General features: G+C 47.1%; 1 protein-coding gene across 1 annotated transcript; it reads right to left on the bottom strand.

Moving 5' to 3' along the window:
- Nucleotides 1–1002: 1002 nt before the first annotated feature.
- KIAA2013 (KIAA2013 ortholog) lies at nt 1003–7167 on the bottom strand. Its single transcript, XM_030537548.1, has 3 exons — nt 6102–7167; nt 3624–4477; nt 1003–1728 (listed from the first exon to the last, which is right to left on the bottom strand). The coding sequence occupies exons 1-3, from the start codon at nt 7099–7101 to the stop codon at nt 1711–1713; spliced, it is 1872 nt and encodes a 623-aa protein (XP_030393408.1). The 5' UTR covers nt 7102–7167; the 3' UTR covers nt 1003–1710.
- Between the last annotated feature and the right edge of the window lie 5369 nt (nt 7168–12536).

The raw sequence follows: 12536 nt of genomic DNA, 5'->3' as shown, positions 1-12536 counted from the left end.
TCAGTCCTTCAAATAAAATCCTGTTACAGAAAAAGGTTTTCCAGAAGCACTAGTCTCTGGTGTGGTGTTCTCTTACAGCCAGTAAATACATTGCTTTTATTCCCTTTTCTGGCACTCTCTGATTATCGCCCTGAGAGGTTTTGCAAACTGCCTTGAGTAATCCGGGGATGGGGAAGAAATAAGCAAATCTTCTTACAGTACTACCTCGATCATCTAAATGGCACCAGCAGCACTGAATAAATTTGGATAACTGAGGAAACTTTTACTGACACCATGGACATGACCCTGTTTCACATAACTAAACCTGTACTGTTTTAGTGGGTGGCAGAAATACCACAGGATCAGATCTCATTAGTTTGGCATTTCCCTACAACATACCTTCCGAGAGGTCCGTTTAAAATATGAACTTTAAAACACAGGTTGAGATTTCCCAGATAGTCTAGGGTATCTAGACATTTAAAATTAATGGAAGATGTTTAAATCCCTCTAGACTGCTTGAAAATCTCAACCTTAAAATAGAATATAAAATGAGTAAGTATTACTGCTTTAAGGGACAAGTCTTCAGGAGAGGGCTAAAGGGATCCTTCTTTGGCCTACAGCATGACAGAGAGAGCACAGAAAAACAAGATTGTATTAAGAGCTGGTTCTTCTCCCCCTATTCGATATGGAACTATCTGTGTGCAAGGCTGACATTTGTACTTTCTTTATTCTGCTTCCTAAAGTATGAGTAATAGCATCTTTTGTTCTTTTTAAAAAGACTACTGCCTGGAAATAAGTTTCTCAACATCTAGCTATTGTGTGTACAAAATTTTACTTTTACCCATGACTTAGAGAAAGTTGGGAGTTCTTATCCCTTTTCCCACCATTTTTTTCCCCCTTTAAATCCAAACCCACTTCAGTAGTGTACTCGGTTCTGGCTGTAATTAAAGCTGCTGGCACTCCGTTTTCAAAAGGTGGTGCTGCTGCTTTTTAACCTACAGAAAAAGTGAACCATAAGACATGTAGACTGAAAGGTATTTATTTAAAAACAGCTTTGGTATTTTAAAACCAAACAATCTTCAAATCACTACAAAGTCAGACAGCTCCCCAGTAGCCAGAATATACCAATGCACAAACTCTCAATATTATCCTCAGAACAGAAAACTGACAGGTCAACATTTCCAAATTTAACCCAGAAATCACTTCATTAAACTGATTGTTTTGCACTCTACAATCACAGAGGCTGAACTAAACGTGTGACACCAGCACTTTATATACAGTTTAAGTGGGTGTTATCTGTTATCAAAGTTGAATGCAAAATTAACATCCCGTCCCACCGTGCAATAAATTAAAATGCATACTAGAAAGGAGAAGTGACACTGAATTAAAGAGTTTTCTAGTTAGGTTAATTCTGAAGGGAACGCTCATTCTTTATTTTCCTGTAAAGTTAAAAAGAATCAAAGACTCGTTATATTTTCAAGTATTCCTCACCAAATGGATTAATCTTATGGAACTGAAGATGTTACACGTCAAAAAGACACCCCAGTGATACATGAGACTCTCGTGTAAACCCTTGCATAACCATCAACTTTCCAAGCCACAGGTTCCCCTCTTAACAAGGCACAAAAGGGTTGTTGCTTTCAGAAGATCCTTGTTCTCAGCTGCAGAACTGTCAGGCACTAGGTGTCTTGTGCAAATGGAGGCTGAAAGCAGGACTGTTAGTTCACTTGCTCAGACACTGGGATCTTCCTGTGCAATTAATAAAACAAGGTGTTATCTTGCTTACAGCTATAGAAACATTATATTTCAGCAACAGATTTCACTTCATCTCTGTCTGTGGCACTGAGCTGTCATTAGACCACAGAAGCTCTGTACCATCTTCACTGAAGCTGGCTCCAGCCCAAGACACTGAATGAGCTAATCTGCTGTACGTTGCACGACTCCTTGCAAAGCAAAGAGCACCAATGCAAGAAACAGATGCTTACTCAGCTCCAAGTCTATGGCTGTGCAGTTTCTCAGTAATTTAGTGGATAGTGTCAGTGCTAATAAGCTGTAATGGTGAACACAATCCATTATGTAAAAGGCAGAAGGTGAATCTCCCCAATCCTCCAGTAGCAAAGGCAGAGAGAGATACAGACAGCAGTGAATAAGGATCATGAGATAGTTTGAGTTCCAGGATGTAGTAGCCCGCACCACAATACAGATGACTTCCTGAGCACTTTTCCCTTTGCTATTAATATTTTGATCATGATCTCAGGGTAATGCCTGGAGAAAGAATGCAACTGTCTGCAGATTTCTGTGAGCTGTACATTTAATCTACATCTTCCTATGTCTAGCTGGAGTCCAGCCACAAATGCTTCAACTCCCAATGACCTCACAGGACTGCAAGTGTTCAGCACCACTCAGGATCAGCCTCCCACCAGCAGTGAGGGAGGCAGTAAGTTACTTGCATATGAGAGAATCTCCGTGAAAGTCCATCTCTAACCCCCTCTTATTTGGTGAAAATTTAAACTAAATCCAGTGTCTAGTCCAGCCTCAGCTAACCTTCATTTAATTTGCTTTTCCAATTTAAAAAAGCAGGACAATCTGAAGCCAGAATGTTTCCCCTGAGCACATCTCTATTTGGTGACTGTTTATTAATAAACACACAAAACAATTCCGCAATTAAGTCTTACAATTGATCCTAAGGAGAGGCGGTTTTAAACAATGCACTTGGCTCACACAGCAAATCAGTCTAATTTTTCATCTTCCCTCCATGCCAGTAAGGTGCAGTTAGAAAGTATTGGCACTAAGAGCAGGAGAACATTTCCTAGTCTCTGTTCTGTACTAAGTTTCCATCTCTTCTGCCGTTGCCCTTGACTATACCTCGTAAACCAAGTAGTCAAAGCCCTTATGCAGCTGAGAGGTGCAACAAATCTTGGGGCCCAAATCCCCAGCTTTCAGGAAAGAACCCTCTTGTCCTGACTTCAGGATGGCTGCACATTTAGTCTAAATAGCACGAGAACTAATATTGGTTTAGCACTTATCCAAACTGAGGCTAGTAAAGGTGACATTCAGTGAGAACCGTGCAGTGACTACACGTCTAGAATATTTATCCACAGACCCAACAAATAAGCATCTGGACTATGTACTAGGGCAGGAGCTTGCATGTGTGTGAATTTCCACACTACACAATTCACACACAGCAGGCAAGTGTGCAAGCAATGCCCACACAACAGTAGGGATAAGAGTACTCCGTGGAAAAAGCACAGCAGCTTTGTCACTAACATTCCACTACTGTATAATTGCAGGCCAAACACTGTATGGTGTCACTGCCGCAACTGCGGTGTTAATACAAACAAACCTCCAAGTCGCTGCAGTGAAAGAAGGCGTCTGCTTTAAACGGCAGCCATCCATAGATTTTTACAAGGAAACAATGGATTTATTTCGTTAATGGTTGAGTGAGCCTTATTCTTGCAGTCTCCCTGACCTAATCCTACAGGAAGAGTCACCTTTCGGCGCAAGTGTACACACACACATCACATATTTCAAGACAGACTCCAAACCCTTTCACAACCAGAGAGAACCTCCCTAGGAACAGCTGACAGAAAACCAGGCCGATGACTTGGCTCCCAAGAAAGCAGCGGAGAGTGGCAGCTTTATACCTTACTCCTGAAGAGCGGCTTGGCTCCTGGCCCACAGTATTCATTGTAGATGAGTTTGAACAGAAACAGGTGGAAGAGTGTGATTAAGGAGGCCACACTGAACCAGAACAGGAAGGGTAAACCTGGGTACTGCTTGGCCATGTGCTCCTCATGGGCCAGGATAGCTTTCAGATGTAGTGTGTGTCTCAGGTCTTGCAGATGGGTCAGGTCTGTAGATATATAAAGTAATGGTGTGATAGGCTGAGTTACCATGACAGGGAAGGTGTGGCCCCGCAGCTCAGAGGTCAACTCCACAGGCTCATTCAAGCAGCCTGCCTCACAAGCATACAGCCTAACTGGCTTGTCCTGGAACTTCACAGACACGTGCAGGAAGGGCTTTCCTTCAGCATCCAGCAGAACAGCCAGGTTAATCAGGTCCTTGTTATAGTGGATGCCACGCAGGGAATAACTGTTGTGAAGCACATCAGGGTCAGCCTGAAACTGGAGGTGGTTTTCTGTGAACTGCAGACCTCCAAAGCTGAGCACCATCCCCTGCATGAGACCATGGACCCCAGCCGCCACCAGGCTCTTGCATCCTCGCTTCTGGAGAGTCAGCTTCCACAAGTCTGAGAGCTGCAGGATCTGAGGAACACTGGACAGCTTCTCGGGCCACAGGTTCTCTGCATGCATAGTTGCATGGCCACTGAAGCAGTGGTCGGCATAGTTCAAATTGGCTTCCATTTTTTCTCTGTCCTCACCACTGATGAGTGGGTCCAGCAGAGGAGCTGGCATGCAGGACAGGACATAGTAGAGAGTCATATTGACGGTCTTGCTGGATGGTGTGTGGGAATCTGTAATCTTTCTCATTTCGACTCCTGTAATATAGAAAAAAAATCCCTCAGTTTGGCAAACAGGTGTGACGTTAAGTGTTTAAACAGAGAAAACAGGAAGTTCAGATTTGCAGACACTGGTGCTAACGGCTACACAGATGTTGGTGTGGGGGTGACAAGGAACTGAGTACAAATGCTTACGCTTGGCTGCCAGTGCTCAGCCATTTCTAACCCTGGTATCTTCCATTTTAACTTGGTTTGAAAACACTGAAGTGAATGGAACAAATTCGGAACCTGATCACGTACCATTTATAATAATCAAAACAGGAAAAGTTGCATTTTTTTTCATTTTAAAAAAAATTGCTATGTGCAGATCTTGTACTGAGTTTCAGCCCAGAGAAAGTTTTTTAATGGGCAAGATACATATCCTGTGAAAGGAGACTTACATACTCTCTTTCCCTAGAACTGTACACATGTACAACACATGGAGACACCTCAAGCCTACATCAGTTCCAGTATGCTGACATTAACTTAGTGTTAACCAACCCTATCCAGTCTAAAGCAAGTGCAGGACTATTACATTATCCCTGGAGAAACCAAGGAGCTCTCGGTTAGGAGCGTCTGTGGTTGCATTCTCTCTAGTTAATAGAACTTCTGCTGCTTAGGAGACCCTACAGATGTGCAATGGTGACTAACTTGCTTATTAATGTAGTTGGATTTTCCATGCTTTTTTAAACTGTTTACAAACTGTAATTTACCAGATTTATTTAGGTACTTTGTTGCCTCATCCTACTGATCCAGCCTGTAACAATAGATTACCTCTGAGGAAAGGTTAAAAAAATGGGTATGTTTAGCCTTGAGGGGAAAAAAGATGGGGTTGGGGGAGAGGGAGGGGGGCGTGAGTTGATAAGTCTTCAGATATGTTATGGCCTGTTATAAAAAGGACAGCGATCAATTGTTCTCCATGTCCATTTAAGGTAGGACAAGAAGTAATGGACTTAATCTGCAGCCAGAAAGATTTAGGTTAAATATTAGGAAAAACTTTTTAACTTTAAGGGTATTTAAGTACTGAACTAGGCTTTCAAGGGAGATTGTGGAATCCCCATTATTGGAAGTTTTTAAGAATGGATTAGACAAACACCTGTCAGGGATGGTCTAGGTATACTTGGTTTTGTCTCAGCACACAGGGCTGGATGAGATGACCTCTCATGGTCTCTTCCAGCCCTATTAAGTGGGAGTGTCTTAGTATTCAGCCCCCACCAGTCCCATTAACTTAAAGTTGTGGGTGCTAAGCACTTCTGAAGTGCTTAGCCTAAAGTTTCCCAAACTGGGCAGCCAGGATCAGAGGCTACTTTGTTTTGGTCTCTGACTTGCCTCAAACTACACAGCAAGTCAGTGGCAGATCCAGAGCAGAGTTAGAAATCAGAAGCTGCTTGTTAAAATTCTCTCCTTAACCTTAGTTTCTTTATCTAATCATGCTTAGCTACCTTTGAAGTGCTTTGAGTAAAAAGCATTAGATTACTAACAACCTGAGACATCCCTACGGTCCCTCTAACCATCTCATAAAGAGGATGGAATTCCATGTGAGCTGAAAATCTTTGTAAGTGACCAGAAGGGTGTGGGTGGGGCTCTCACTATCTGATTGTCAAGTGAACCTAGCACTCCTTACCTGAAATAAACAAATCGGACCAAGTCTGCTGGTGCTCCTGGAACAGGTCCTCAACCCCCATCTGCATCACCTCCAGCATCTCCTTCTTAGCCAACTCCCTCAGCTTGCTGAAGGTTTCCTCCAGGCTGGAGGTCTCGATGGGCTCTGAGGTGTATACCACAGACAGCACTGTCTCGTGGAACTGAGACTTGGGTGCCACCTGCACCCGGGTCACCAGTTTCTTGGCAGCCACCACCACCAGCACCACCTTGGAGCTGCCAGCAAGGAGCACCCGGCCAGAGGAGAGCAGGAATTGCCGGTCCCCCACCTTCTCCAGGCTGGTGGCAAACTTGGCTCCCAGGGCAGAGGTGGAGGAGGAAGGAGTGGAGGCCTCGAAGGCGGTGACCCTCTCGGTGGGGTTGGAGATGTGGATCCGCTGCAGGTAGAGATGGGGCCGGCTGCGGTGAGCCAGCAGCTCCTCCCGGACCGTCACGCAGTCGCGGGCGGGGGTCTGCGCTGCAGTCGCCCCCTGCCCGCTCTGGAGACACCGGACCCTCCGCACCGCCCCGTCCCTCAGCACCACCGCCGCGGCCCGGGCCTCAGCTTGGCCGCTCACCGCCTTGAGCTGCACCAGCGCCGGGTAGTCGGTGGCGTGGGCCGGGCCGGCCGCGGAGGCCCCGGCGGACACCCAGAGCCGGTTGGAGGCCACGTCCAGCAGGAGGAAGCCGTTGCCCACTAGGGCCGGGTGCCCCCCCGGAGCCTCCTGGCCGCCGTCCCCGGGGAGGCGCAGCCTCAGGGCATCGCCGCGCTCCTCCAGCCCCGGCCAGGCCCGCGTGGCGGCCTGCAGGCAGAGCCCGGCCTCCCCGCCCCGCGGCTCCCCGGCGCCCCAGGGCAGGCGCAGCCGGGCGCCCCCCAGGTACCAGTAGGCGACGAGCAGGAAGCCGAGCAGGGCCAGGAGGCGCCGGGCCCAGCTGCTGGAGAGCAGCCCCGGGAAGCCCTTCAGCCGCTGCTGCAGCCACATGGGGGGCGGGGAGCTGGGGGGGCCTGCCCCCGGCCTGGAGCTACCAGCCGCCCCGCGGGGCCGCCCTCATCCCCGGTCCGCGCGCCGCCTGCGCGCCTCCCTCCGCCCGCTCGCCCACCCTCCGGCCGCGCCTGCCCGAACTGCCGCAAAGGAAGCGCCACCACGGCCGGAAAGCGGAGCCTGCTCCGGAGCGCGACACTTTACGACACACCGGGTTTAACCCTTAGGGGCCCGGGAAGGTGGAGTGTCCAGTGCTAGGCTGGGGGTGCGCTGGGGGGCGGGGCGGTGCCAGGCTGGGGAGGGCGCTGGAGGGGCATGGGCGGTGCCAGGCTGGGGGTGCGCTGGGGGCAGGGGCGGTGCCAGGCTGGGCGTGCCCTGGGGGGCGGGGCGGTGCCAGGCTGGGCGTGCCCTGGGGGGCGGGGCGGGGCCAGGCTGGGGGGGCAGGGGCGGTGCCAGGCTGGGCGTGCGCTGGGGGCAGGGGCGGTGCCAGGCTGGGCGTGCCCTGGGGGGCGGGGCGGGGCCAAGCTGGGCGTGCCCTGGGGGGGCAGGGGCGGTGCCAGGCTGGGCGTGCCCTGGGGGGCGGGGCGGTGCCAGGCTGGGTGCACGCTGGGGGCAGGAGCAGTGCCAGGCTGGGGGGGTGCTGGGGTGTGGGGTGGTGCCAGGCTGGGCGTGCCCTGGGGGGCGGGGCGGTGCCGTGCCAGGCTGGGGGTGCACCAGGGGGCAGTGCCAGGCTGGGTGTGTGCTGGGGGGGCAGAGCAGTGCCAGGCTGAGTGTGTGCTGGGGGGGCAGAGCAGTGCCAGGCTGGGTGTGTGCTGGGGCGGGTGGGGCGGTGCTAGGCTGGGTGTGTGCTAAGGGGCGGTGTGGTGCCATCTGAGGGTGGGCCGGGGGGCAGTGTCAGGCTGAGTGTATGCTGAGGGGCAGAGCAGTGCCAGGCTGCGTGTGCGCTGGGAGGGCGCTAGAGGGCAGGGGAAGTGCCAGGCTGCGTGTGCGCTGGGAGGGCGCTAGAGGGCAGGGGAAGTGCCAGGCTGCATGTGCGCTGGGGGTGGGGCAGTGCGAGGCTGGGGGTGTGTTGTGGGGCAGGGGCAGTGATATGTTCAAAATACACTCACATTATAAAGTGTCAGACATAGATGCAACCACTGGAGAGGCAAGGAGAGCTGTGCCCCTCAACTTTACTCTCTCAGTGTAGCTGAAGGATGCTTGAGTTTCATTCTTGCTGTCCTTCCCCCACTTCCTCAAGCTCAACTTTTTTTTAAGATGTGGTTGCACCACTAGTTAAGTTAGGCAAAGAGCAACTTCCAGCACAGTGTAGACCCTACCGTATCAGGGGTTTGTTTCAAATCTCTACTATGGGGATATGCATGATCCACACAGAACAATTCTATACATTGGATTGGATTGTTAGTAATTGATAAAAGCTGCTCTGTCCAGACACATACCAAATCAGGCAGCCTGCCAGAGTCTAATTTAAAAACAGCCTGACTTGGCAATAGGTTTCTTATAATATAAAGTGGGTATTGTTACTGCACTGTAGATAGAGCGTTACCTAGAGTAGCCCTGCTGGAATACCACCAGCTTCTTATAAATCTCTCTTTTCAGACATCTAGATCTCGACCACTTAGCATCCTGTTGGTCTGAAATATGATATTTAAGCAGCTGGCTCAAATGAGCCACTGAAATCTCATTCATTTGATTTTAAGTTGCTCTACAAATTCATTTCTGTAGTTTCTAGAGATTTTACACCAGTCTCAAGGCAAAAAGAATTATTTTGCTTATAAAATTAAAGTTGGCCAGGCTGTTCTTTTTTGAAGATTAGTTGTTGCTTGGATGTGTCTACTCCAGAGAACTTCTAGTTGCTGCAGGGAGTGGTGGCAGTGATTTAGAATCAGTACGGAATCAGTGCCCCAACATGGAGGGTTCTGTGTGGCTGAAGATACTGTCTTTTGTTCAAACCAAATTCTTGGTCATGTGATGATTTTATGGTACCTTTTGTATCAGCCAAGGAGTCATGGCCACATTTCAATGTAAGGAATTATATTTTGCCTCCTTAAATCTGCTTACTTTACTGACAAAGCAATTTTTTTTTCTCATAATACAAGTTTTTAATTACATTTTATTCCTGTTATCCCAGCAGAGCCTGTAAGCTTAGGGAGAAAAAGGTGGATTCTCTTCTGTTAGGTTTAAATATTTGCTCACACTGTATAGTGAATGGAAAAAATAAGTTATGCTGTGACTGAAATCTACAGACCCAGCCAATGCAAATTGTGCTTTGCACTATAGTTTTCCAATGACAGTACAAATCACAGAGAAATATAATGAGCAGAAGTGGGGTAGGAAATGTGTTCACTGGGTGGGAAATTAACTATTTAGAGCCAGAGAATTGACAGTTTAGCGAGGGGAAAGAGAGGAGCAAAATTTTTTGGCTTCCTCCCTGTAAATACATTACTGACTTTATGGCACCTGGGATCTTTTCAAAAAATGGAGGGAGAAATCCCGGTACCATCAAGTGAATGCCCAACCTCCCTCTGATTAAATTAAATAGGGCCACGATTTTTCATCCAGAGTATCCGCTTTTTGGTTGAGGACCTATTAAAGCTGAGTTCTGTTTCTTTAAAACGTTGGCAAGCTGACGCTTCACATGAAGCACGTGTTGCACGTACTCACTGGAACATCTGCATTGGCAGCTTCTGCTGTTTAAAAAAACAGGCATGGAATTCCAACAGGAGGGCAAAGGGGAGGACAAACAGAGAACCAGGAAGGAAACATACACTCACTGGGATGGTTGGTAGAGCTGCAGAATGCAAGCAAGGCTGCCAATCTGGGACAATTTGAAAAGGGGAGATTATAAACAACAACAAATTCAGGTTTTAAATGCACCGAGAAATCTCGCATCTTAGAATGGAGATACTTAAACTGACTTATAATGAGAGACAGACAGACCTTTTCCAAAAATCTGAGATGAACTGTGGAGCTGAATCCAGAGTTTGAATCTGCATAAAGTGCTGTATCAAAACCTGGATCTGAATATAAGACCTGGCTCCAAACATGAACTCAGATTTGAAATTTGAATCTATATAAAGGGCTCAACCAAAACCTAGGATCTGAACTGCCCTGCCTCTAGGACTTTGGAATCCAGACCCAAATTTTCCCAGTGTTTGGTATGTCCAGATGGGGGTTTGGATCTGCCTTGTTACATAGATACGTATTCAGTATTTTTATTGCAATAGCACCTAAAGGTGTCACACAGCTTGGGGGGCATTGATGGATTTGAGCTGCTTGGGATTTGAATCCAGGGGTTTGGTTTGGGCTTGTCTTTCCCAAGTGAAAGAATCTTCTTTAAAAATAAAATAAACAAGACCTGGCAGGTTTGAAGGGGCAGGTTTTCTACCTGCTGTGGTGCATTGTTTTATACTGAAAACTCTTCTGTTTGCCCAACTATATCGAGAAAATCCCTACTCTGAGGTCAGGGATTGGAATCAAAAGTAATTTAAACACACTCAGGCATTTACTTTGATTGCAAAAACAAAATCAGATCTATGGCTCTTTGTTGAGGTGTCAAGGTTGCCAATATTCTTACATGAAGCAAAACTGAATGCCCCAACTAGTTATAAAACTGTACACCCTACATCCCTCTGGGATGTCTTTGATGTACTTCATATTTTCTCTTCCCTTTCAAGATCTTGCTTCCTTAGGTTTCCCCTGCAGAAGCCCATAGTCATTAGGGAACAAATTCCACTTGATTACAAGTTTGTTTTGCCTGCCTAAAGACAGCAGGATTAGGCCGCAGGATTCTACATCACTGAGTGAGTTTCTTCTCTGATTTACAGCTGTGAGCTTTGTATCAGGAAGCATCCAGCATCTGACCCATTATTTCAGTGCTAATATCCTGACACATGTTGTACATTTCCTGACACTTGCTCCCTATCCTCAATTAAGCACTCCCCAGCTCTCTGATACTAATTGCACTTTTTTCTATCCCTATACACATGCTCTACCATCTCCAGTTCTCTGTTCCTGACTTTCATATACCCCTGTTGATCTACCCAGTGTTATTCCCTCTACCCTGATAGATTTCCTATCCTCACATACAGGCAGTGGGCCAAATTCAGCCCTGTGTGGAGGAGGGGCTTGGGGCTTCAGCCTGCGGGGCGCATCTGCCAGGGCTCGGGGCTTCAGCAGCCTTAACCCCTGGCTCCTGGCTGGTGTGCCCTGGCTCTTGAACTTCTGAAGATTGTCGTATGTGGCTCAGAGGGCCAGTAAGTTTGGCCACTCCTGCTCTAGGTTCTACTGCAATATAAATGCACCTCTACCCAGATATAACGCTGTCCTCGGGAGCCAAAAAATCTTACTGCGTTATAGGTGAAACCGCGTTATATCGAACTTGCTTTGATCCACCAGAGTGCGCAGCCCTGCCCCCCCCCCCGGAGCGCTGCTTTACCATGTTATATTCAAATTTGTGTTATATCGGGTTGCGTTATATTGGGGTAGAGGTATAGTAGTAATAATAAATAATATTTAATAATTTGCTTCAGGCCACGCAGCAAGTCAGTATCAGAGATGGGTCGACTCAGCGCAACATTCAATACCTTACAAAAATGACCAGAACTCCCCTGCCTCATTCTTTTAAATTAGTATATTTTTATTACACCAATAAGGCAAACCAAACATATAAAATAGCCTCGTTATAGACCTACGCAGGACCTCAAGGAGGGAAATGCTTGCACAACAAAACAGTTAAAGATGAACTAACCAGGTTCTTAATGATAAACAGAAAAATAAATATAAGCAAAAGGAGAAATGAGCAACAAATGGTAGCTGATGAAACACACCAAGTATCTATGTGAGTATTGTAACAGTTTTTATACTATGCTAGTAAGAGCTGACTAATGTGAACTGACAGGCGGAAGGAAAATATTTAATAATGATCTCCAAATTCCAAAGCTGTGTGTAATCTTTTTCTGCTGAAACTTTCTCACACTTTATGTCTGTGCAAACTACGCGCAGGGGTGCTGGAACAAATTGTATACAGCAGAACCTCAGAGTTAGGAACACCCTGGGAATGGAGGTTGTTTGTAATTCTGAAATGTACGTAACTCTGAACAAAACATTGTTCTTTCAAAAGTTTACAACTGAACATTGACTTACTACAGCTTTGAAACTTTACTATGCAGAACAAAAATGCTGCTTTCCTTTTTTTATTATTTTTATTTTTTTACGTAGTTTATGTTTAACACAGTACGGTACTGTATTTGCCTTCTTTTTTTTTTTTTTCTGTCTTCTCTGCTGCTGCCTGATTGTGTACTTCTGGTTCTAAATCAGATTTTGTGGTTGACTCTGGTGTTCGTAATTCTGAGGTTCTATTGTCACGAGGGTGCTGAGAGCCATTGGACAAAACTGTAAACCCTGTATATAATGGAAACCACTTCAAGCCATGG

Source organism: Gopherus evgoodei, chromosome 18 (assembly GCF_007399415.2).
Source record: "Gopherus evgoodei ecotype Sinaloan lineage chromosome 18, rGopEvg1_v1.p, whole genome shotgun sequence".
NCBI classification, from domain to species: Eukaryota; Metazoa; Chordata; order Testudines; family Testudinidae; genus Gopherus; species Gopherus evgoodei.
The sequence above is the reverse complement of the archived record's forward strand: the minus strand, read 5'-3'. Positions and strand labels throughout refer to the sequence as shown.